Source organism: Ambystoma mexicanum, chromosome 8, assembly GCF_040938575.1.
Source record: "Ambystoma mexicanum isolate Mex_15411 chromosome 8, UKY_AmexF1_1, whole genome shotgun sequence".
NCBI lineage: Eukaryota > Metazoa > Chordata > Amphibia > Caudata > Ambystomatidae > Ambystoma > Ambystoma mexicanum.
Genome location: NC_090929.1, coordinates 654,250,925 through 654,277,975, shown reverse-complemented (window position 1 = coordinate 654,277,975; position 27,051 = coordinate 654,250,925). Strand labels below are relative to the sequence as shown.

The following is a 27,051-nucleotide window of genomic DNA, read 5'->3' as shown; positions in this document are numbered from 1 at the left end:
CACAAGTCTCCCACGAGTGGGAGCTAGCTCAGGAAGTCCTTCTGCAGATCTTCGTCTGGGAACCCCTCAAGTGGATCTGTACGCGTCCATGGTAAACGGGAAGTGCGAACAGTACTGCTCAAGGGAATTTCCTCAGAGAGGAGCTCTAGGAGACGCGTTTGTGGTGGACTGGAAGTTTCTTCTTCTGTACGAGTTTCCTTAAGTCTCCGTGATTCCTTAAGTAATCAGAAGGTTGAGAAAGTTCAGGAAAACCATGATCCTAATTTCCCCGGATTGGGCCAGGAGGACGTGGTACCCGGACCTTCTGGACATGTCCATCTGCCCCCCAATACGTCTTCCGCAAAGAGGATCTTCTCTCGCAAGAGGAAGGTCGGGTTCTCCATCCAGAGGTCAAGACACTCGACCTTCACGCATGGTTTCTGAGAGGTTGAGTTACAAGGATTGGGATCTATCCGATGACGTCATGGAGATTTTGCTTTCGGCCAGAAGGCCAGGAACGAAATCTTTGTACCGATGTTGTTGGAACAAGTTCAGTAACTGGTGCAAAGATAAGGATGTGGACCCTTTTCAATGTGGCACCCCAATGGTGCTCTTTCCTATTGCATCTAGCCAATCTGGGGCTCCAAATCTGAACAATTAAAGGCTATCTAGCTGTGCTGTCCATTTTCAAGAGCTCCTCGTAAGAGGTATCTTACTTCAAAATTCCATTGATCATTCAATTCCTAAAAGGGCTTACTAACGTATACCCTCCAGTACCTTTTCATGTCCCAACTTGGGTTTTAAATCTAGTACTTACATTTCTAACTTGTATACCTTTTGAGCCTCTGCACTCCTGTCCCTTGAGGCTTTTAACATTGAAGACTGTCCTTCTTGTAGCCTTAAGATCAGCCCGCAGGGTTAGTGAACTAACTACAGGCTCTCTCATGTAAACCCCCATATACTACTTTTTACAAGGACAAAGTAGTTCTTAAAGTTAAACCGTCTTTCTTTCCAAAAGTAGTTTGTGGCTTCCATTTTTCACAAGTAATCATATTACCAACTTTCTATCCCCCTCCTCATTTGGTCAAAGAAGAGGAGAGACTGCATAGACTGGACCCCAAAAGGGCTTTACATTTCAAGAATTTCAAAATTACGTCAAGATGACCAACTTTTTGTAGGTTTATACAGGTCATAAATTGGGATTAGCAGTGACAAAACAAACTATATCCCGCTGGATCATTCTGGCTATAATTGAGTGCTACAGATTGCCGGGAAAAGACCCACCGGATGGGCTATGAGCCCATTCCACTAGGGGGATGGCTACTTCTGCGGCTTTGAAGAGGGGAGTTCCTGCAGCAGATAGTTCAGCTGCAACATGGGCATCAATGCATACCTTCATCGAGCATTATTGCTTAGATGCCTCTTCCTCCAATGAGGGTTTATTTGCCAAGGGGGTACTTCATTCCGTCCATGAGAACAATAACTAGTACTCCCAACTCAAAAATTACCACTGCTATGGGAGTCTATCACAAGATGAGGGATACGTGGGAGGACACAATCCATTCGAAGGACAAGTTACTTACCTACTAACTAACTTTCTTTCGACTGGATATTCCTCCCACGTATTCCTCATCGCCCCTCCCATCATACTCCGCAGTACAGTTTACGTTTTACACTTTCCTCTCATGAAGAGTCTATCGGTCATGAGGCACGCCTGGGTATTCCTCGAATATTTCCTCGAAAAAACAAAACTGAAGCTAACGGGCGCATCGCAAGCTATTTGTACTGATGACATTGACATGGTATGGAGCCCGTCGAGGGATATCTACGCCATGGTCTCGTGCAAAGCGCCCTCTTCCGAAATTTTTTCCGAAGCTGGCAGGATACGAATATCACAAGACGAGGAATACGTGGGAGGAACATCCAGTCGAAAGAACGTTACAGTTGGTAAGTAACTTGTTCTTTTCATAGTGTACAATGCTATGTGATGCCACTTCCTGTTTTGTCAACGGGTGAAAGGTTGTGTTCCATTGCTTCCCGCGATATCACTTCGGGGTGGGGTAAAATTATATCACATCCTGTATGTCATCAGGGTCAAGAGTCTTGTGATGTCACTTCCGCTACCCCTGGCATTTTGGTGAAATGACGTCCCTGATCGTCTGCACATACTTTCACCGAATTCTACAGTCTAGATTCCTCCACTAGCCAGGAGACAAAATTTGGGAAAGCTGTGATGCACTTTAATTAAAAAAAAAAAAAATAATAAAAAAAAAAAAATTACGTTTTACTCCCACCTCCTATACACATTCCTGCTTTGGGAGTCTATCAAAGATAAGGAATACATGGGAGGACACAATCCATTCGAAGAACAAGTTACTAAATAGCGTTCTTTCGACTGGATGTTCCTCCCACGTATTCCTGATCGCCCCTCCCATCCTTCCCTGCGGTAAAACTTCCCTTGTAGTTGCAGCCTGCGCTCCTTCAAGGGTATTAACCATCTCATGCAAGGCAAATACAGCACCTCAAAACGGAACTGAGCAACGGACGCTGCACGAGACTATTTATACCGATGGTGATGTTGGTGCCGATACGGAGGCCTTCGAAGGACACCGCAGCGCCCTCTACTGTGAACAAAGTGGATTCATCAAAGCTAAGGAATACGTGGGAGGAACATCCAGTCGAAAGAACATTAGTTGGTAAGTAACTTGTTCTTTTCAACCGTGATATCCAAAGGGGGCTCTGTTTAATGACTGAATGAAAATCCTGCATTAAAAAATAGGTTTGCAATCATTCAAAATAGCTTTACTCTATACAAAATGATTAAACCAAAGGACGAAACGTTTTTAAGGTACCGTTCACCCTCCTCGGGTAGGCATCCACGCCCTCCAGAGCTTCCTTGCCCCTACACAGTCCTGATGCCCTCTGTTTATGTTTACCTCCATCTAAATTAGATGTTTTTGTGCTCCTGAAATGGGTGGGGTCTGGATGGGGGCCAAAGACCTACCGATATACTGCCCCCCCCCCCCCAAAACCTAGAGAAGAGCAATTTTTTCAAGTGTGGAACTGTCGTCCACCTTACGGGAAAGGAGAATTTGAAAGAACAGACTCATCTCTAAGTGTTTGCAACAGATATCCATGAAGAGGGATAATCTTAATTCTCCAGCATGGGGTCTGGCATGGATTCACATGCTCATGAATATTCCCCATCGTCAGGCTGGGAATGCTCGGTAAAGAAAAAATCAGTATTGGTTTTGTTTCTGATCTGTATTTCTTAGTAACCAATCACTGGTCTATGGGTCATACTGCCCCCAGCCAATGACTGCCCTCTCTCCAAGCCCCGCCCCTGGCAGCCATCCTCAGATTTTTACCGCATGTTCAAGTGTTGGGAGTCCTTGTGCTATAGCTCTCGACCTTTTACTGCGTTTTACGCTTTTTTGAAGAGATTTCTCATTTTTCGGTTTAATCGAGCCTCAAACTCCACCGTTTCTACTTCCGATCAACAGGGACCCGTTTCAGATTTATCTACGCCCCTCAAGAGTGAAGTTTTCGTCGAGTTACGCTTTTTGGAGGATTCCAGAAGTTTCTGAGGCCTACCTCGCGGACATGAAGACCATGGGGCAGGGGAAGGGAAGCTCGACTCCCGGAAAACTGTTCAGGATCTGCCCGGGATGCAACCTAAAAAATGTGTTCAAGGAGGACGAGCATTCCAAATTCCTTTATTGCCTCCAGGAGGACAAAACGGACGTGGAGAAGGACTGTGCGTTTTGCATGAACATGTCGGATCGGACTATGAGGGATCGTCAGACCCGTCTCCAACTGGCTGGAAGGCAAGAGCCCAACAAGTGAGAAGAAGCCCGAGCGGGCTTCTAAGTCCTGTGAGGACGCCCCGGCAACGGGGGCCCAACAGAAGGCAAAGCACACTGAGTCCGCAGGCACTGGGAGCGCCGAATGGTCAGGCTCCGCGGCTGCCATGCAGGGCACACCTTCGCAGACGCCATCAACCACGAGCCAACGCTTTGGCTCGGGAAGAGAAAATCTGAGAACCCGGCTTTGCTTCTGGAGAGGCCCCGGTCGATCTCGAAGGAACCGGCCAAATGGGAGCGAGGCGGTGACCCTCCCCCTAAGGTGAAGGCCTCAAGCGCGCCCAAAGGTGAAGGCCTTGATTCACCCGGCTAAGGCCTCTATCGAGGGAGTCGCAGTGGCCCTGGCGAAGCCTGTGGAGGCTACCCCAGTAGAGGCGACCTCAGGCCACAGTTTCCCTGCCTCTGCGGAGGGAATCCTCTTTTAAGCCCATTGAGATGACCCCTGTGAAGACCCCGGTGGAAAAAGAGGGGGGGGGGGCGGTGGCCATTAAGGACACAAACTCCGAGGAGTAACTGACCGAGAATTTGGAAGAGGCCCGGTACCACGGGATGAATCCCGATGAGGGGGGCGACTAGAGCGAGGGTGGCAACGACTATGAGGTTCCCGTGGATGAGGAGCAACCGTCGTGCCCATCACGCCCGAGCCGCAGGACAACTCGGCGGCCATTTTGACGGCAATCCAAGCCTTCTGCACGGAGATAAGGATGAGACTGCCCCGACGGACGACCCGGCTGAACCGGGTCCGTCGGGAAGCCCTCCAAACAAGAGGAGGAGAATTCATCTAGTGCCCCTTCAGCCTTCTCAGCCTTTGTCGCCTTCCCCGATCCCGAGGGACGACACGGGATCAGACACGGCCACGATGGGGACAGATGACGACGGCGGTGATGACAGGACTGACCTTCCGTCTCCGATCCCTCGGGCGTCCCCGACGAGATTGGCTCCTTCCACGCCTGATTGCCAGGGAATCCGAGCTTTTTCAGCTCTGCCCCGAAGAAAAGAAGCAAGGCTTCCTCTACCAATGGCGCGAGGCCAAAAGGAAGACTGTCCTCGCGGTGCCGTTTCTGGATGACATCTGGGACGAGGGACTTGCCCTCCTCAAGAACCCGTCCACGACACCTGCCAAGAGGGACCGGTACGAGTAGTAGTACCGGGTCCCCGACGCCGCCCCTTAGGGCACAGCTGACCCCGGATTCGGTCGTCTCTGCAGCGGCCAAGAAGAAAGCGGGGGGGGGCATCGGCTTCATCTTCAACTTCCCCACCGGACGGCGAGGGAAAGAAGCTGGACGCAATGGGACGGCGAGTCAACTCGACGACGACGACGATTAAGGCAGCCAACGCCCTAGCGATTGTGGCCCGATACGACAGGGAATTGTGGTACAAAATCGCCCCCCTGTTGGACTTCCTCCCATCAACAGGGGGGCGGAAGCCCTGGCAATCCTACAGGAGGGTGAGGTGGCGTCGGACCACGCCATAACTGTGGCCACGAACATTGCCGACACCGGTTTCCACCAGTTGGGCAACAGCGTTTGCCTTCGACGGCGGGGGTGGCTCAAGGCTACGGATTTCCGCCAGGATGTGCAAGCCAAGGTTTTGGACATGCCCTTCAACGGGAACAATATGTTTGGAAAGACTGTGGATGAATCGCTGCAGGCCATCAAGGCCGACAGACGGCTCGGGCCTTGGGAGTTCTGCCGCAACAGCGGCCGCCCTTTCGGAACTCGGGAGGTAAGCAAGGTGCCTCCAAAGGATTCGGCGGCGGCTCCTCGACCTACCGTCAAGCGGCCCGTTCCTCATCGCAAGAAGCTTACAGGAGACAAGTCAGGTGGATCTCGCCGTCGGCGCCAGTGAGGCAAAGGAGGCAAGGCTGCTTCCAAACAAGACTGAACCGGCCGTTCGTCGGGCCCCCACCGAAGCACCCCGGTGGGAGGCCGGCTGGCGAAGTTCGTCAGCGTGTGGGAGTCCATCTCCACCGACCGTTGGGTGCTGGATGCCCTGGTCCATGGGCACACTCGAATTCCTAAAGAAGTGCCCCAGACTTCCTCCAGTGGCCAGGAAGGAAAACCATGTTCCTCAACTGCTGTTAGAGGTAAGGGCGATGCTCAAGAAAGGAGCCATCGAGCTCGTCCCAAAGAGGCTACGGGGCTCCGGAGTATACTCAAGAAACTTCCTCGTCAGGAAGAAGACGGGTGGTTGGCGTCCCATCCTGGACCTGCGTCAGCTAAACAAATACATCAAGGCACAGAAGTTCCGGATGGTCACCCTCCAGCATGTGCTCGGCCAGCTGGAGGAAGGCTACTTCCCATCATCGTTGGATTTGGAGGATGCGTACTTTCACATCCCCATCCTAAAAGGTCACCGAAGTTTCTCAGGTTCGTGGTCCAGGGACGGCACTACCAGTTCAAGGCCCTCCCGTTCGAATTGAAGTCTGCGCCCAGGGTGTTCACCAAGTGCCTAGCACCAGTAGCGGCGTGGCTGCGCCTGCAGGGGATCCACGTCTACCCCTACCTGGACGACTGGCTCATCCGAGCAGGAACAAGGGAACTCTCCGTCGAACACACAGCGAAGCCTGTCCAGCTGCTCACGGACCTTGGATTCTCCATCTTCCCCAAACCCCACCTTGTCCTGTCGCACTGTTTCTGGGAGCCAAGCTTCATACAGTGGCGCGATTGTCCTCGCCGTCGGAGGAAAGAACGCAGGCCATACTGGGCAAGGTACAGCATCTGCTGGCCACGGACGTGGCCAGAGTGATGTCCATCAAGTCCCTGCTCGGGATGATGTCCTCTTGCATCTATCTGGTGCGCCTGTGCAGGCTTTGGATGTGCCCTCTGCAGGAGTTCCTCGACGCCCGTTGGATGCAAGCGACGGGCAGCTTAGAGTACCAGATCTCGCTCAACGAAGTATTCCGCCAGGCAATCCGATGGTGGGGCACCCGCGTGCACCTCGCGGTGGGCACGGACTTTCAGACCCCAGCATACCAGGTGACGGTGACGACGGATGCCTCCCTGGAAGGGTGGGCAGCGCCTACCTGAGATCTTCACGCGAGAGGCCTGTGGCTCCCGGAGGAGAGGTCGCTCCACATCAACATACTGGAGCTCCGAGCGGTGTTCTGGGCCCTCAGGTCATTCCTCCCAACCCTCAAGGCCAAGGTGGTGAGGATCTTCACCGACAACACCACCACGATGTTCTACATCCGGAAGCAGGGAGGAACCAGATCCCCAGCCCTGTCCAAGGAAGCCCAGGATCTGTGGCACTGGGCCGTTGCCCAGGGGATGTTTCTGGTGCCTTTTCATCTAGCAGGGATAAAAAAACACCATCGCCGACTCACTCGGCAGGGAGCTGCGCTCGTGCCACGAGTGGGAACTACGCCAGGATCAAGTGGATCAACTCTTCCGGCAATGGGGCAAACCCCAAATCGACCTGTTCGCGACGGCGACGAACTCCAAGTGCCAGAGGTTCGCCAGCAGGTTCCCCCAGCCAAGGAGCATGGGCGATGCTTTCTCGTTCCCCTGGAACGGCCTGTTCCTGTATGCGTTCCTTCCGTTGCCGTTGCTGCTCAGGCTCATCAACCAACTCAAGAGGTCCCGGTGCAGGGTGATCCTCGTCGAACCGAGGCGGATCTGGTTCCTGACCTTCTGGAGTTGTCGGCGTACCCACCAGTCAAACTGTTGACAGACGCAGATCTTCTCTCCAGAGCAGGGGGGTGCCATTCTTCATCACGACCCAGAGTTGCTGAACTTGCAGGCCTGGCTCCTGCAGCACTAGAGTTTGGAGGGTACGGTATCCCGGCCGAATGCAGAGAGGTTCTTGCAAAGGCCAGGGCGTCCTCAACTCTTAATTGCTACGGACACAAGTGGAAGAGGTTCTCTTGTCTGGTGCCGTGCACAGAAGATTAACCCTCTACGGATTACTGCCCCTCAAGTGCTACCGTACTTACTGTTGCTTGCCAAAGCTGGACTAGCTCATGCTTCCATCAAGATACATCTGGCAGCGATTTCCCGATACACCAGAACTGCAGGACGGTCGTCCCTGTGGTCTCATCGCCTGGTGAAGGAGTTTATGAAAGGACTGTTTCGAACGTTCCCGCCGGTGAAGGCTCCAGCCCTGGTGTGGGAGCTCAACGTGGTGCTGACCAGGTTCATGGCCCCGCCATTCGAGTCCTTGCATTCAGCTCCGTTGAAGCTCCTGTCGTGGAAGACAGCGTTCCTTGTGGCCATCACCTCTGCACGACGCATGGGAGAGATTCAGGCCCTTTCCTGAAAGCCTCCATACTAGACTTTCCACGAGACGAGGGTGGTGCTGAAGTCGCACCCCTCCTTCCTGCCCAAGGTGCAGTCGGACTTCCATCTCAACGAGCCCTTGGTGTTACCAGTCTTTTTCCCAGTCTCCTTCGACGCCTGCCGAGAGGACTTTGCACTCGCTGGATGTAGCTCGAGCGCTGAAGTTCTACGTGGACCGAACAAAGTTTTCGGAAGACATCACATTTGGTTGTGAACTTTGGACCCGTGAACCAAGGGAAGGCTCTCTCGAAGGCTTCCATTTCCAGATGGCTCTCCGGCTGCATCATACACTGTCATCGGTTGGCAAACCGACCCTTGCCCGGTCGTCCGAGAGCCCATTCGACCAGAGCGATCGCTGCTACCATGGCGTTCTTGTCTGGTGTGCCCCTGCTGGACATCTGCAGGGCTGCTACGTGGAGGTCGATGCACACCTTCCCGAGATTCTACTGCGTCGACCGGGATTCCAGGGAGGAGTCCAGAGTCGGCCAGGCAGTGCTGCGCAACCTGTTCGCTTAAGGTGAGCCTGGGGAGGAGGTAAGAGATGCTTAATGTTGAGTATTATGTAATGCTTAATGTTGAGCCTTGCCCCCTCCCGTGGTTGTGCATGTGTGTACTGCTATGTATTCTTATATTCATGAGCATGTGAATCCATGCCAGACCCCATGCTGGAGAAGGAACAAGCTACTTACCTGTAACTGTTGTTCTCCAGCATGGGTCTGGCATGGATTCACATGCGAACCCTCCCTCCTTCCCCTCTGTGGCTCTTCAATTGGTCATACTGCCACTTTACATGCTACTAAATCTGAGGATGGCTCCAGGGGCGGGGCTTAGGGAGAGGGCAGTCATTGGCTGGGGGCAGTATGACCCAGAGACCAGTGATTGGTGGTTACTACTAAGAAAGACAGATCAGAAACCAAACTGATATGATTTTTTTCTTTACCGAGGATTCCCAGCCTGACGATGGGGAATATTCATGAGCATGTGAATCCATGCCAGACCCATGCTGGAGAACAACAGTTACAGGTAAGTAACTTGTTCCATATAAATAATCTAATCAAATCATAGCAGTGTTATTCTAGCGAACAACAGGCAGGCAAGAAACTGGAGTATTTTGGGGGTCCCTCAAGATGTCAAGAATGGTAACTTTAATTCTTTTGATCAGGATGTTCTCTGCCAGGTCTTTGGTATGGGTGGTAATTCACAGGGAGTCTTCTGCTTCCCGATGAAGGCTTTGTATGGCTCTAAGTGTTGGAACAGCTGTCACAGTACTACAGCATACTGTGGTGCCTGCCTCAGCAGCCAAAGTTAAATGTATTTAACGAGGAGATAAGAGAGGTTTTCGTTGTTTTTATTTTTCTCCCTAACCATTGACATCAGTAGCATCTATCTTGATCTGAGACTGATTTTGAAAAAGATGTGTTCGTAATAGGCTGCAGGTATCAGTGGTGCACCCAGCGAGTCAGTTTTGCTGGACTGAAAGACCTTTTGTTTTCATACAATTTGGCTACAGCTAAATCATTTTTACTGTTCAGAAGGCACCACATGTAAGTGTTTAAGGTCGTCACCGGCCCATATAATGTGTGGGAGTGGGTATTAGACAGTTGTGTTAGGTGGGTGTTCTTTAAAGTTGGGGGTTTACATTCTCTGTCAAAGTGGGATTGAGTGGGGTGGATTGTTATCGCTTGACCGGGCGCTCTATTGAATCACACGCTTGAGGGAGCTTTACTGTACCAACAATGCCTCTGGAAAGGGAAGGGGACAGTTGAGGGAAGGGTGGGACCAGCTTATACCAAGGGTTTAAGAAAAGATGTTTAATTATAAAATAAAGCAAAGATTCCTTTACCTGCCAGAGGCACGGCTAGTGAAGTGCTTGTGTTATTTTAGTAGATGGTTTACTTGTGCATCTGATTCTGCCTCTGTGGATTTTAATGTTTGTATACCTCTTCGAATTTTGCTTTTGAAACACTTTCTCAGCAACACGCCTTTCCCCACCCTTAATCTTGCTACCTGCCCTGACAATACTGATACCTGGCAGAGACAACTCCTGGTTGCATTTCACCTCTTTATCTGCAACGTACATACTGGTCATTCTTACCCTGTCCTTGATCTGTATAAAACATTTGATTTCTCCCCCTCTGGATCTGTACTTATCAATGTTGCTTTACAACCCTTTTTTGGGCTTTTCATATGCCAGTCATATAACCTTTTGTTTTTGTAAAATTATTGCACTTTTGAACATATTCGATACATTATTGAAAGAATTGGTGTGTACTTTCCGATACTAACAAAGATGTGCTACACCAGTCAACAAACAATACACGCATACATTTGGTAATTACCTTGCTTGTATTTTTGCAGATGTGGGCAATATTGGTAGCTGTGGTCCTCATCATAATCATCATAATTATAGGTGAGTATCTGTTTTTAATTTTGTGCGTTTGGTTTAAAGATTTCAACTAGATACAAAAGTCATGAATTTTGCAGCACTTCAAAATAGATAGTGAATTTCAGTTTGAAGAAGACATTTAAGTCAAAAGATCTACATTGTAACTCGCTAATGATAATTCTGTTTTTAAGTTTAAGATTATGACTCTGCTGTTGGATGCAGTTTTGCTTTTTTGGGTTCATGACCGAGCAGTAATGTTTTTAAAACATGAGGTCCTCTGTGTTAGAAGTATGCTGTACTTCCACACATTGTGGTGTTCTCCTCGCACATGTGGCACACAATTTTCATTGCTTGGTGATATTGTTTGTGGGCATTTTATTTATTCTTTATTATACAGTTAAATTAATAACTTTGGATACTTCAACAAGGAAAGTGAAAAGTAAAAAACATTCCTATTCTAAAATCATTAATATTTGTGAAACATTAATCTACAGTTTCGTAAAGTGTATAATATACATCCTTCATTATCCCCAGCTATACAAATTGACCAGAGATCATCAGCATACATTTTCGAATCAATACAATGAGCAAGAGTTGCTCTGCACTTTGACCGGCCCAAAGCGATATAGACACATAGGAATCTATCATTCCCTGGAATTTTAAGACATACGCCAGTGATATTGTGTCTTTTTAGTGTTCACTTCAGTCACATGTATTCCCAAACCGGTCCATTTCCTATGAAGTGATTTATGTACTTCCAGACCGCTTGCCGGTCGACTATATATGGGATATTGAAGGTTTTGAGGCTAAGTTGATAATCTGCTGTTCAGTAGCTAAGGACTTTAATAGAAATATAACTTGTGCACTTATTGGTAGTAAGTTAAACTTCAAATGAAGCATTTCCGGTGTGGTATATGGTGGCACCTGTTACGCTCACCTGGCTCCCACAGAGGCGTCGATCTGAACTGGACAGCTGCGGTCTCCACCAATGTGACGCGTAGGGCCGAGATGACGGACTGGACTGGCCCACCTAGCTTTGTTTGCTTGGCCCTTAGGAATATTCTTCTGCAAATGGAGAAAGGGAATTAACCACACGTGGAGTTGAGCGTAAATCCCCCCACCCCCGCTGTTCTCCCCACAGATCACCTTTGATGTCCCCTCTTATAGTCTCACCTGATGGTTTGAAAAGATGAGCTCTCCATCCTGCATTGAGCGCAGGGGCGCGTTGATAACCAGTTGCTTCACTGGCTCGAAGGAATTGGAGAGTTCCAGAACAATATTGACTCCGAAAAGTATGTAGTTCGTAAGAGTTCACATGTCTGACTTTCACTCCGATTCCTTGCAGTTTGCAGCTTGACCCCAGCGAAGAGTTCCTCGTGGTAGCTGACTAAGTTCAGGTAAGGATTTGGCTTATCCTACGCAGTTCAATAAAATAAGGCCAGAATGTAACCTGTTGCTTGCTCCCTTATTCAAGTGTGGAGAGAAAATAAGAAGTTCGGGGAATAATGCCTCCGGCGGTAAAATTAGGTACGTCTATTGCGGTGAGAAAAGTTCCCCTTGTTTGTCCCTTTGTCTCACCTTGTTGCCCTTTTGTTCCCCTTAGGGGCCGGGGTACGGCGAGGATGCAATGGAGACTGCGCCGACCCGTGAAGAGGAATAGTACCCCCGGCGGTAATCGGGTAAGTCTATGGGGTAGTTACTATTGCCTCTGTTTATTCCCTTGGCTCACCTTTGCTGTTCTTGTGTTCCCCTTAGGTGCCAGAGTGCGGGAACGTGCAGAAGGATGCGGTGGATCGTGAGGATGCTGCTAAGGCCGGTGAGTTCAGCGCGGCGCTGCAGCAGGCGAAGCGGCGCGTGTAAAATGCTTCTTTCTTCCAGCTCGAAGGCGCGGTGGATCTGGAATTCAGGTAAGGATCGAAGGTTTTGCTCTTATTCTAATCTTTTCTCCTTCTGTTCCTCCCTTTTTCTAGGAGCTGCAGACTTGAGGCGGGCGTGGCAGAAGACTGGATGCAGGCTTGCAGACACAGTGAGCCTTACGCTGCTGGATGAAGAATAACGCGAAGCGTGTGCTGCTCTTTGGGCGTGGTTTAAATACCCACCAAAGTAGTCCCAGGTAGGTAGTCCTCCCCAGCCCCACCAGAGTAAAAAATAGTCCCTAGTCCCTTCCAAACCTCATTTGGCTTGGAGCTCTGCAGCATGGTCTGCATCAGGTAAGCTTGCAGCATGGTCTGCATCAATTAAGTTCCACTCTATGAGCCTGGCGCGTATGGCGCCAGGGCTGACTCTCCATATGGGCCTGGCGCCATAGGCGCCAGCACCGCACCCAAACAGCCCCTAGCAGGGTTTTTTGGGCTTGCTCAAAATAATGTGATGCCTGGTTCCGGATTGCTGGACCTGGTCTGGTTCCCCGGGGGTAGGCATCATGACAGCACCCTTAGGATCCTCTTTAGATTCATTATTTCCAACTGTTATTTTTTCCAAACTCCCTAATGCCAATGTTTTTGCTGCATGTTGGGAGAATCTTGATTGAGTAAAGATGGGTCCGTATCCCACAGAGTAGCCACCACCCTTATATGAAAGTGAACTAATGCCACCAACAGTGTGTGCTGATCTCACTTAACACTGTCAATTTGAAAAGAACTGCTAAGCTTGGAATCCAAGGTAATGCCCAAATATATGTAAATTGTGCTGCCACCTCAATAGTCTCCCCATTCATCCTTCAGTTCATTCTTGTAGCCTTTTTCGTTTTGTAGTCAAAGACCATGATCTTCGTTTTACATGTGACAATCTTTAAAGAGTTTGCCGCTGAATAGGCTTAAAGATTGTTCAAAGCGACAAGGTCCTCCTGCAGTTCGGTTGAGGGGCCACCTTCTCTGTCCTTCCCACCACCTAGTGTTTGAGAGGTGCCCCTTCCTTTTTTTGGTAGACATTGAAGGATTCGAGCAGTCTCACCAGGGAAGGTTTGAGGGCACGCCTACGAAATTGCCATTCCCAAGCAGCTACCCTCTGCCATCTCAATGGGTCCAGCAGCCAGTGCCATTTTAGCCCAGATAGTCTGCTTATACCCATGCTACAGTCTCTTGGGGGGTCTGGTGGCACAGTGATGCGAGGGCCACAATATCGGCTGACAAACTCCTTTACTCATTCTTCTGTGTCTCGCAGCTTCAAGGGAGCCCCCAGGCCCTGTGACAGCCACCATGTTTGTTCTCTCAAGCAGTGAAACAGGAGGGAGGGATCAGGATTCCAGGCCAGAGTCCTGTTTATTAATTTTTTAAGCCATTCTCGGCCATTCAGGCATTTCTTGCAGAAGCAAATTACAAAAAGTAATGGTGGCCTTTATTTGTATCCCTGTGGTGACCGGTCACCTCCTGCTTCGAATTTTAATAGATTGTGTATAGCTTGTAAGCGGTTTGAGTCTAATTTCATTCAACTCTTGACATGAAAGCATGTGTTCTTTATCTCACGCATGTAAGCAAGGAGGAAAACAAGCTTTAGTCTTTGTTCCGATAAGCCCTGAATGGTGTTGACAGTGTGTTTTCTCCGATCTTACTTTTGAAAAAAAGGTGTGATCTGATTTTGCTTTGTACAGTGAGGTTTTAATCTTTACAAATGTGTATGATGAAAGGATGCTATTCAATCTATGTTTGGCAATGCTTCCAGTTCAGTTTTAGGATCCCTGTGTCAGTTTTCTGGTATGATTGCTGCCTATGTAAATCCAGCCAGGTATCTGATATGTGCTTCACACTCGTTTGGGTTTGAAGACCACATCAGTCACTATTCAGCACATTTCTTCACCCCTCAACCTGTTAACCACTTCACTGCTGGGAATCGAGCAAATTTCCTTCAGCAATTGGTGCGTCCTAGTTGTAGTGAACGAGTTCAGTCTCCAATAGTGATATCTGTGTATAGTGGGTTACCTTACTGGAGTGTATCGAGGCATTCTCTTTGTAGGCCGCACATTAACCCCAGCAGGGTGCCTGTCCTCTGCACACACCCCAAATTAGTGATTCGATGATGCTCTTCATTTTTGTAAACTCTATGCATTTCAGGACGTCCGGGGTTGTGCTCATTGACACGGAAAATCAACTCTTGAAAATGTTGACTGTCCATTTGGACTAAGTTGCTATCACATCACATTACATTGATATTGTGAGCAGAACCGGTCTGGGAGACTGTTTTTCCTTGGATATTTTTGTTCCTCTGTCCTGTAGAAAAAGTGGGACATGTCATGCATGGCAGTGTTCTGATCAGTGCATAGTAATGGCAAAGTTATGGTTGCCAGAACTGTGTTTTTTTTTTTTTTTTTTTTTTAATTTATTTTTTGGTCTGCAACTAGAATATCCCTTTAAAATAAGCGTATTTCATTGTATCTTTTGTTTTTAATAATATGCGACTATTCCTACAGTTTTCAGCATGGCATTCCTACACTTGGGGAATATTTTTGGCCTTGTGCCTGCCACTTCCAAACCCTCATTGCATCCACTATGCCGTTGCATAGCCTTCAGCCATGCTTCGGGCCTCTAAAAGAGCCTCAACGTGCGTCTTGGTCACTTTGCTCGATCTCTGGCCATGCTATTCTCTTTTGGGAGCCCATTGTCCTCGACCCGAGACCTGTTCAGTTCATGCTTCTTTGTGTATCACGCCTCGATTTCAAATTTGAGGTTTCGCCATTTATCTCGTTCAAACAGAATGTGCTACTGCAGATGAGCCTTTGTTGGTTCCCATCACTAATCGTGCACTGCCTCCCTCTCCCGATCAATTCTGATTTTCTTACCTTCTACAAAGCCTTGAAAACGTGGCTTTTCAACGTATGCAGTCCATCTTCCTCTCCCTTGTCGCACTGCCACCTTTAAGCCCCTTCATGCCTTCAGACCACTTTTGTGGTCTACATGTCCTTGCAATGTACAAGGGTGTTTGAATTGTAACGCTTACTACAGATGTTTGAGAATTGCATTTTCCTAGAGTAGGTGTCAGTCCAGAAAAAAGTAGATACCCCTCTATAACAGAGGCCATGTATTTTGTTGGCCGAAGACCAACCGCCTCATGTGTTCGGTATTAGTAGTATAGACTCATAAGCTTGACTAAAGTGCGTCCATTTTGATGTGATAGAAATCGCCCTTTTGTTTCTAACTTTCGCCTCTTGCCTTCTGTTGAAACTGCTTTGCTGAAAGCTTATTCTGTTACACAATTACATTATTGTTCATGCATAGAGCAAGGCCGCGAGATACTTGTTAAAACATAACGCAGGCGACCCAGACAGAAATGCCCGGTCTCCTCCCTCACAAAACCTTGGAAGTAAGCAACAAGGCATTTAATCATTACACAGGTGCCAGCTAGTCTCGCTCATGCGGTAAAAATAGTAGAAACAAACCATGGCTTGAATTATGCTCTTCTTTGCGCCCCCTCCCTAACCCCTGTAGAGCGAGTTGACCCCTAGTACACGAATAGAAACTAGAAACTAGAAGATAGCGAGGCCTGGAATGTGTCTCTCCCCTGCACGCAGCTTGCTTGCAAGAACAGGAGCAGTGTGTTCTCTAAAACAAAGAATTGTGTCTGCAGGCTTGCGAAATTGCAAACTGTTACTAAATGAATGTCTGAAGGTGTCATACTAGTCACAATTGTCAATCGTCAAATCCAATTCAAAGGAAATACATTATGGGCGGTAATGAATATGTCACCGCTGATTGTAAGATGCTCGCTCTTTATATATGTAACTGTTGTAAAATTCTCGCTCTCTTGCGTCCCTCAGGGTCTGGAGACACACGTCGCGGGGCGTGAGACCCAGTTGACCAACTGAGACTATTTGCTTTGCAATAAACCCTAGCTTTTGGGAATACAACCTCGTGTCTGGCGTATCAGTTTGTGTGTGGTGATTGTGCCTTGTTTCCATACGCGAGGGTCCCCTAGGAGCCCCATCAAAATGGCACCCTAATAGGGACCCTCCCCCACTTGTTCCATCATGTACGTTGTAATATAAGGAAGGCGAGAAAAACGACGAGACGGTCGATCCGGGATCAAGAGGTGTTCGGGGCGCCCCTGTGAAAGTGATGAGGGACTCCTTTGCAGATCTGTACACAGCTGATCCCTGATCGATGTGTCCGGCCAGAGAACAAGGAGGCGAGGGTCCCAAAACAAGGTAGAGTGAGCCAAGATACGCAGACACTACGATTATTGGTTGCGTCAGTATATGGACGAATTGCGTCTTGAAAGACGAATTGATTGATCAGGTGTGTCGTGCCCCGATTCGAAGTAACCCTAATATTGGTTGAGAGTTGATTTTGCAAAATCAAACGCCCAGCGTAAGGTTAATTAGTCAAGGGGAAGGTTAAAACATGCCTGGGGTATAATCCACCTGCTTAGTGGGATTTTTCCACTGCGGTAGACAATCTTTGGAAACTTGCCAGGTCGCGCCACCCGTGGGGTCGCCAGTGTATGAGATGTATGTGAAGTATGGTGTAGGGGCGGTAATGTTTTCTGAAATTTGGCATAGGCAAACCAGACACGTAGAGTATTTACAATGGCCGAACCATGGGAGTTTTGAGATTTTGAGGATAGATTATTTGGAAAAAGTGTTCTTGAAAAAGAAAACGCGTCCTGCGGCATTTGATGTCCTTAGAGACTGGAGGAAGGAAGCTATAGGCAAGATATATCCACAAGAGTTGGATTCATCAGATGAGTTGAACAAAATATTTACTGAAACAAGAAAAGAGCGCCTACAGAGAGAGACTAAAAGGACTGTACCAGTGTCTATTGCTCAGCCCCCTTCAGTTGCTCAGCCCCTCCCTATTGTTCAGACCCCAGCACAGCCACAGATCATACAATCAGCGCCTCCCATTAGCCAGTCAGCAACTTCAGCACCACAGCAGTCACTTCCTGTTCCCGTTGTCCCATCCGCACCTCGGCCTATTGAACTTGAACTCACTGAAAGAAGAGAAGATGATGCAAGAGAGGGGACGGGACAAAGAGAATGCACTAGAGTGACCTGTAGTGCGATTAGTAAGGAGAGAAAACGGGAGTTGCAAGAACAGGCAGCGATGTATATAGACGGGAATGATGAAACGTTGACGCTGGATTCGATGTATGATTTCAGGAGGAACAATGAAAGATAGGTATTGTTGGAATGCATGGGGGAATATTTAATGGAGAGATGGAAGCAGTTAATTGGGATGGTACCGCCACAGAAGTTGCTGGATTTGAATGCTTTGGCACAATGTAGAGACAAGACAGGCGAGTGAAACACTAAAAATATGTATACGAGAGGCGTTAAAATGGTTTACAGATCCTAGTAGTCCCACGATGGAAATACGTGAGATATTTGATCAGTACCCCTTGCCAATGAAGAGAAAAGCACTGCAGACAAGGGTTGAGTATTTACAGGACAAAGATATAGATGATGAGAAAGCTACTCACCCAGAATTGATGGCGATATACAAGAGAGCATTAGAACGTGGAACAGGAGAAACCGCCTTATCACTTGATTTGGGTACTGCATGTGAGAGGGGGGAGGAAAAGTGCGGCATTTCCTATGAGAGAAGTCCCACCTACTTTTGTGCCAAAAGTAGAGATTCCTGCAGTAGGCAATCAACCAGCGCAGGTAACGGAAGCACATTATACAGCACAATATGTGCATGTCCCTTTCTCCAGACAGGAGGTGAATAATATAAAGCGGATAGTTCCTGATTTAAGGAAGAATCCGGCGGGATTCTATAAGGAAATAGAGTCCTATTTGAGATCGTCCATGTTCACTATGAATGATATAGAATTAATATTCCCAGTAGTAGTGCCAGCAGGTATATGGAAACAAATAAGGAAAGTAAATGATGAGGTGACCTATGGTGCCACTTGGGAAGATTTAGTAGCAGAAGATAAGAGTAGAAAAGCGGGTGAAAAACCATCGCCAAATATGGCAGCGTTACCGGCACGAATAATACAAAAATGGAAGGAAATAGTTCCAGAAAAAAGAATTGAATGGGACAAATTAACTGCATGTGTTCAGGGCAAGGATGAGTTATCCACAGATTATTTTAATAGATATTTACGGATTTTAGTGGACAGGTTGTAAGCACAGTAAGCAAAAGACTATTTGTTAAGTATGTAAGAGGGTTAATACCTCCAATTCAAAACTTAATAATGACATCAGAAAGTGCATGGCAAGCAAAAACGTTAAGCGAAGTATTGCATATGGCCCAATATTATGAGAACAGAGTGACTACAGAGAAAGAGGTAAAGGATAGGGTGAATTTGAAAACAAGGGTGTTACTTCAGCAAGTGGATGGACACAATAGAGAGAGGGGAAACGCACAAGAGAAGTAATTCGAACATGCATGGAGGGCCTCTGGGACTAAATCAGTGTGCGTATTGTAGAGAAGAGGGTCATTGGAGAGCGCAATGGCCACATTTACAAAATAGGAATGGGTATGGTCAGAGAAGACAGCATAGGGGACACCCAGGAACAAATGGACAGAATTGAAACGATATGCATCAGCACCAGAATAATCGAGGAAATGGTACTCAAAATCAAAACCAAGCTCAAAATCAGACTGCTTTTAGCCAAAATCAGAGTGAGCAAAATAAAGGAAAGGGCGGGAACATTTTTGATACACAACCCAATACATATTATAGTAGTGACTACACATCGGATGATGTGGTGTTTCCTCAATCGGACAGCCCAAGACAGGGGTCGGAACCAGTGTCTATTCCCGTGAATCAAAAAGGACCCTACGTAAAAATGAAAGTCGAGAATAGAGAGCACAGCTTTCTCGTAGACACAGGGGCGCAAAAGTGCTCGATAGACCATCACTTGGTTCCGGAAATATCACTGTCGGGGCAAAGAAATATTTCAGTAGGGTTCGCAGGTACCCCAGTAATCAATCCAGTGTCCCATCAGTACCAGTAACATTAGGTCCATTCCCTGAATATTGCCCATTTTTCTTAACAGATAATTGTGGGGAAAATCTTTTGGGATTAATTTTATTGAAAAAACTGAGTGCAGTTATCCATTGCACTCCTGATGGAGTGTTCTTGACAATTTCGCCACAGAATGTATCGGTGTCAGAATTTTTGTCCAAACCTTTTTCCGGGAGAGTTAAGTGAAGTGCCAACTTGCATATGGGCGATGAATGACAATGATGTGGGATGCTTGAAAATAGAACCAGCAAAAATTGCTCTAAAAGAGGGAGTAATGTTGCCACGTATTCCACAGTATAAAATTTCAATAGAGGGAGAAAAAGGATTCAAAAGTATTGTAAGATTTGGTAAAATTGGAGGTGATTGAAGAGATTACAGGCAGCACATGTAACAGCCCCATTCTCCCGGTGTATAAGAAAGGAGGTCATGAAATACCGTATCGTTTCATAATTGATCTGCGCACGTTAAACAAAGTGGTTGACCCTCAATTCCCATTGGCCCCAGACGTCACCACGATTTTGACAATGATACCCGCCTCTGCTGAATATTTTAGTGTTATAGACTTGAAGAATGCATTCTTTAGCATTCCAGTACACAAGGAAAGTAGATGCGTGTTTGCCTTTACATTCACGCGCATTCCACAGGGCTATACAGAGTCCGAGTATTTACAGCAGGGCATTGAAAGAACAGCTAGATATGCTAGAATTACCGGCAGGTTGTGTATTGTTACAATATATAGATGATCTATTGATTGCTGTTGATATAGAGATTTGTAAAAAAAATAAATAAAAAAATAAAAAGTACTTTGATTATTGTCGCACTTAGCAGTGCATGGCCATAAAGCTAGTTTAAAGAAATTCCAATATTATCGAAAGGAGGTGGCTTATTGGGGCTACCTATTTTCGAGAGAGGGGAGGAGACTGACACCAGAGAGGATAGAGAGTATCTCTGGTATTCCTATTCCAAAAACGCAGAAAGGATTCAGAGCTATAATAGGCATGGCTTCCTATTGCCGGCAGTGGATTGTGAACTTTGCGCTGATTGTGAAGCCAATGGTGGTATTGACAAAAAAGGATGCTGTGATGCCTTTGCAATGGAATGAAGAATGCCAGAGAGCATTTGATCTGCTCAAAACTGCATGGTGTCCTGCCCCAGTTTTGGGCACACCAAACATTGAAAACATTTTCAGATTGTGCATGAGAAAGAAGGCTGCGCGTTGGCTGTTTTGACACAGGAACAAGGTGGAAGGAATAGACCATGCGGCTATTTTTCTTCCGCACTGGACCCTGTAGCGCGCGCATTACCACGTTGTTTGCGAGCTGTTGCAGCGTCTGCTGCGTCAGTGAAACAAACTGAAGGAATGGTGTTGGGGCACACCCTAATTTTGATGGAGCCACGTGCCATAGACGTTCTATTGAATAGAAAGTAGACGCAACACCTCCCTTCTGCTAGATTGACTAGATATGAAATTGTCCTATTCGCGCCACACATCCAAATTATGAAGTGTAGCGCTTTGAATCCTGCAGAATTAATGCCACTGCCCGCGGAAGAATTAGGTGAGAATGAATCACCTCCCCATGATTGTTTAATGGTCACTGAGGAGAAGAAACAAAAGGAAGAATTGATTTAACAGATACCCCACAAAAAGAGCCAGATGGAGAACTGTTTTTTGACGGCTCCTGTTTTAAATTACCTGATGGCACATCAACTGCTGCCTATGCTATCACGACACAAAAAAGTATTGTAGAAAGTAAAAGAATCCCCTACAACTCTGCACAAGCGGCGAAGGTAATAGCGTTAACAAGAACTTGTAAAATATCTGAAAGTCTGAGTGTAAACCTATATACTGACAGCTATACACCTTTGGCGTGGTACATAACTTTGGCCGACTCTGGGCTGAGAGGGATTTCTTGACATCACATGGAGCCAGAATTCAACATGGTCCTTTGATTGTACGATTACTGTCTGCACTTGCGTGTCCAAGCGCCTAGCAATAGTGAAATGCGAGGCGCATAAAAAAGTAACATGTCAAGTGGGAGAGGGAAACGCATTTGCAGACAGGATTGCGAAGCAAACTGCCACTGATTTGAATACCAAAATGTTGACAGTACAGTCAGAGGAATTGCCCTGCATGATAGAAAATGGAATTGCGACTGTTAAAGAGATGCAGGCAGAAACCACTGCTGACGAGATACAAGAATGGGCTGAGGGCTCTGCAGAATTAGATATAGAAGGTTGCTGGGTGGACAAAAGAAGTAGAAATTGGATGCTGCCCAACTCCTATGTAACCGCAATGGTCACAATGGCCCACAGTCCTACACACATTTGTGCTAAAAAGATAGTCCAGCATTTAGCCACAGTATGGCAGAACACACACAAAGAAAAATGCAGAGAGGCTGGTACAAAATTGTATTGCGTGCCTGCAACACAATGTGGGGAAGGGAACAGTGACTCCAACAGGCAGTTTCGGCCCTCCCTCTATGCTATTTGAGGTAATCCATTTTGATTTCATAGAGATGGAGAGGTGCCAAAACTTGAAGTACGTTTTAGTGGTTGTGTGTGCGTTCAGTAAGTGGTTCGGTCTGCCCTGGCTCATATGGTCAAATAATGGCCCACATTTTGTGGGCGCAGTGGTATTACAGATTTGCGCAGGTCTCCAGATTGACAAGAGATTCCATTGCGCCAGACACCCCATGAGTGCCGGTCTTATTGAGCGCCAAAATGGCATATTAAAGGCCAAAATTAGTAAAATCTGTGCAGGAAACAAGTTGCGTTGGGTAGACTCATTACCTCTAGCGTTACTGTGCATGCGCACATCTGTGCAGGCACGAACTGGGCTCTCCCCGTACGAGATCGTAATGGGAAGGCCGGCGAATGTTTGGTGTGCACCACAGCCAAAGTGATTGAGAGAGGTAGAATATCCTGTGCTCAGTACTTATTGTAACCTCTTAATACAGAAATTGCGTTTCTTTCATCATCAGGTGCAGGAGCCTCTTCCCATCAAATACACTGGTCCGGGGCATTCACTGGAACCCGGAGAGTGGGTTCTACTGAAGAATTTTGAAAGAGTCATTGCTTGCACCCAGGTGGCGTGGATCCTTCCAGATAGTCTTGGCAACACAGACTGCAATCCCTGTGGACGGGAGGAAGGCGTGGATACATGCAACGCATGCTAAAAAGGTCCCATCTACCTGATCGAGACGACCAAAGAGACAGCGGCCCCAGAAACGAAAGAAATTGCTGCCAGTTCTTTGCCACAAAATCTGTCTGATCCTGAAATAAAGCCTGAAACGAAGCCTGAAAAAATTGCTATAAAGGAGAAAGGGCAAAGAGTGCCCCAACGTTGTCCAGCAGAACCTGCATCACTGCTGGCTGACACAAAGCCTGAATCATGACTCTGGCGCCCATCTGTCATCGCGCCGCAGGCTGACTCTGAGCCTGAGTCTGGAAGTGCACCCGCACTATTCATTGATCACACGATACAAGGAGCGAGGTGATATAATTTACAGCCTCGGAAGGAGTGATCAAATCCTCATTTTGTTTGATCTTTGTTGCCTCCGTTTCCCAAAAAACAGATGAAGTGGGAACCGGAGGCCTAGGGGAGAGTGGCGTGACGGTTGTGCTAGATTGGACAGCTCAAGAACTCAGCTCCCCGGTGCTTAAAATCCATGTGCAGATAACCCCCCACGGACAAGTGGGGCTCATATGGTACAAAGGCAATTGATAACTGCTCTGGAGTTCTATGAGCAATGTGCAGATGCACAGAAATCTTGCCCAACATATAGCAATCCAGGCTGCTGAGAACTGGAAGAACAAACTGTTGACATTTCCGAACTTATTGACATTTGAACAAGTGCACAGTGAGAGAGATTCACAACGAACATTGTTGAAGGAGGGACCACAAGAGAAAAATGCCGGCACAAGCTTATGCTCCTCCTGCACCACTGCTAATGAGTTAAATATAGAGACCGGAAGGTTACAAAAAAAAGATTGCTGAAAAAATTGTATGCTGATCTTAACAATAGTCATGTGTGTGATTATATTAGCCCCAATAATGACAGTACTGGTATTATGGTATTTAGAAGAAATACACCCATTAGAAGTGCTCTTGCCTGTTAGAAACATCTCCACTACTGAAAGCCCGGTCCATGTGATTACTTACACTTTGTCCCCAATGGAAGAGAGACACAGGGAAGGATATGGAAATAACACATTACTGCTAATAGTGAATATGACTCACTCGATTTTGAGAAAAAACAATTGTTGGGTGTGTGTGCCCACTTGCCACAGCATGGTGGTAAGGGAATAGGTTGGTATGTGCAGCCACTGCCATTGAGTTCTTCATGCTACGCCTCATTGAGTGCATTATATTACGGGAGATGGACCAAAAGTGAAATGGGTCAATTCGACAGAACAAATATGAATGAATTTGAGTAAATAATTATGAAACCTGTAGGCTTCTCCATATTTCATAAAGCACGATTGATAACACCAGTAGCTATGCCACAAGATAGATTATTTGTGCCATATAAATATGAACCTAGAAGGAAATAAAGATGCAGTGCCCCCACTCCTATACAGTAAATTACAGTCCACGCTCTGTCCCCTTTTGCCTGAGGAAGAAGGGCGCCTATTCAGTGGGGACATTCACTAGATGTATGAATATAGCATTACTTGATAGAGAGGTAGAACCAGTATATGTAGGTGACCCTGTTTATTTCATATGTGGAGAAAAAGCTTATCCTTGATTACCTAGAAACTGGGGAGGTACTTGTTATTTGGGCCTTCTGTTCCCAGGAGTGTTTCTTTCAAAAAAAACAACAGACATAGCCAAATTGTCCAGGTCAAGACCACGGTGAGATGTGGAAGGGGGTTTGATCGCGGAAGAGAGAGCAAAATCGTTTATACCATTTTGGGGCCAAGCAATAAACTCTTAGACAACTGTCCGGAATATTAGAGAAAACAATAAATGGGACAACGGATATTTTATACAATATGACATTAGAGGAAAAAGGAATTAGATTAATGACACTCCAAAATAGGATGGCTCTTGATGTAATTCTGGTTGATCGTGGGGGAGTTTGTAAAATCGTGGGATCAGCATTTTGCGTATTTGTAAGCGACTCCTCCCCTACGATTTTCGAAGCAATAAGAAAGTTGCACGTTTTGAGCTCTGACCTCCACCCCCCAGAAGGAAGTTGGGAATTGAACATAAGCTCCTGGTTCTGGGAAGTATTACGCTCATGGGGATGGAAATAAGTTGCGATCCTACTAGCAGTGCTAGGAATATTTTACATGTTGTATACACTGCTTACCTATAATTTGCACTGAAATAAGTGACGAGTGTGTACAGATAGTAACAAAAAAGAACACTACTAAATCAGATATTCAAATGAATCATGAAATGAAGACAGTAAAATAATTCACGTCAATCAATATTGATAACGAGGAGAAAACTAGTAGTATGCAAAATTCAGAATCAGATACCTGGTCGGAAGAGGATGCAATGTATGGATGAGGCGTTTGGCATACGGCCAAAAGGAGGGTTTGTCAGTCCAGAAAAAAGTAGATACCCCTCTATAACAGAGGCCATGTATTTTGTTGGCCGAAGACCAACCGCCTCATGTGTTCGGTATTAGTAGTACAGACTCATAAGCTTGACTAAAGTGCGTCCATTTTGATGTGATAGAAATCGCCATTTTGTTATTAACTTTCGCTTCTTGCCTTCTGTTGAAACTGCTTTGCTGAAAGCTTATTCTGTTCCACTAGTACATTATTGTTCATGCATAGAGCAAGGCCGCGAGATACTTGTTGAAACATAACGCAGGCGACGCAGACAAATGCTCGGTCTCCTCCCGCACAAAACCTTGGAAGTAAGCAACAAGGCATTTAATCATTACACAGGTGCCAGCTAGTCTCACTCATGCGGTAGAAATGGTAGAAAGGAACAATTAATGGCTTGAATTATGCTCTTTACGGCCCCCCCTCCTTGAGCCCTGTAGAGCGAGTTGACCCCTAGTACACAAATAGAAACTAGAAGATAGCGAGGCCTGGAATGTCTCTCTCCTGCACGCAGCTTGCTTGCAAGAACAGGAGCAATGTGTTCTCTAAAACAAAGAATTGTCTGCAGGCTCGCGAAATGGCAACCTGTTGCTAACTGAATGTCTAAAGGTGTCGTACTCGTCACAATTGTCAATCGTCGAACCCAATTCAAAGGAAATACATTATGGGCGGTAATGAATATGTCACCGCTGATTGTAAGATGCTCGCTTTGTATATATGTAACTGTTGTAAAATTCTCGCTCTCTTGTGTCCCTCGGGGTATGGAGATGCACGTCGCGGGGCGTGAGACCCAGTTGGCCAACTGAGATTATTTGCTTTGCAATAAACCCTAGCTTTTGGGAATACAACCTTGTGTCTGGCGTATCAGTTTGTGTGTGGTGATTGTGCCTTGTTTCCATACGCGAGGGTTGCCTAGGGTCCGCATCAGGTGTTTTCATTACCTACTTGAAAAGCAAAAAATAGGTCATAGAATTCCTACAATTTCAATCTAAATTTGGTGATCCTGCCCACTGATCCTCAAACCAAAATAAAGTGAACTTGATTGCATTTCTTTTAAATGTTGCAAAGTGTTCTCTAAAAACTTCTAAAACTATATTTATTATTTCAGTGTGGAGTGTCTCCTGAGAAGCAAAGCAACCGTGCCCCAGCTGAAGCCAGAATACTATCAACTTCACTTATCTCTGATTCAGATCTGCTGTATTCAAGAGCTTGCCTACTGATTGATATCTAGAGGAACATTATTTTTTTTCGTTTACCATTAAGAGCCTAGTCTAAAGGCACCAGTGTCTTTAAACTGAAACCACCCTCATTTAAAATGCTTGAAGTGGAGAGTTCCCCATGCCTTTTTCAGTGCCTTATTTACCCATGAGGATGAAAGAATGAAGGTTCCAGTTGCCAAATAAAGGAGTCCACTTGCCATGTATTTTATTGTGGATTCTGTGTAGGAGAGACAGTTTACACAGATTGACTCATTTGAACACCCAAACGTGCACGGTTATCTACATCTAATTTTTGTACTAAGACTTTGCTACAGAACTAGGTCAATGGCATGTATACATGTAATTCATGATAAAAGTAACATAAACCTGCTCCTTTTTTCGACTTGCTTTTTACTGGAGGGTTTTATGAATGTCAAAATATTGCAGGATCAAGAATACGGAAATTAGATGGTGATTGGGGCAGTTGTGAAACCCTGAATTTATGCCTCTTCTCCTGCCTTCCAGAATTACGGTTTCCTCACAAATCTACAAACCTCCGTCAACAAAATCCTGTTGTTAATGCTCTGATTAAAGTAGTTTCTCCCAATTTTAGAGCATAATATTTATCTTGCGCCATGGATAACTAATCCAGCATGACGCTTTTCTAAAAGTCTGGATCTGAAGGAGCCTCTTCTGTGCTTAATTAAAATTTAAATTACATAAAACAGGCTTCACTAATTTCAAGCGGACACTGATGAATGCAGTCTCAATATCCTCTTTGAGATGTATGTTCAGTTGCTTTAAATGTTGCCTCGCACTCCTTTTATATGTATTGTTGCAGCTACCTGATGCCACCTCTTTGGGAGGTTAAAGTTCCA

At 46.5% G+C, this 27,051-nt stretch overlaps 1 protein-coding gene across 1 annotated transcript in view; it reads left to right on the top strand.

Moving 5' to 3' along the window:
- The window catches only part of VAMP3 (vesicle associated membrane protein 3), a 262,440-nt gene extending 235,877 nt beyond the window's left edge, over positions 1 to 26,563 (top strand). Inside the window, exons 4-5 of the mRNA XM_069610413.1 lie at positions 10,478 to 10,529; positions 26,083 to 26,563. Of these exons, the coding sequence (XP_069466514.1) occupies positions 10,478 to 10,529; positions 26,083 to 26,099 (69 nt within the window). The 3' untranslated portion in view covers positions 26,100 to 26,563. The remainder of the gene's footprint in view (positions 1 to 10,477; positions 10,530 to 26,082) is intronic.
- The last annotated feature ends 488 nt before the right edge of the window (positions 26,564 to 27,051 follow it).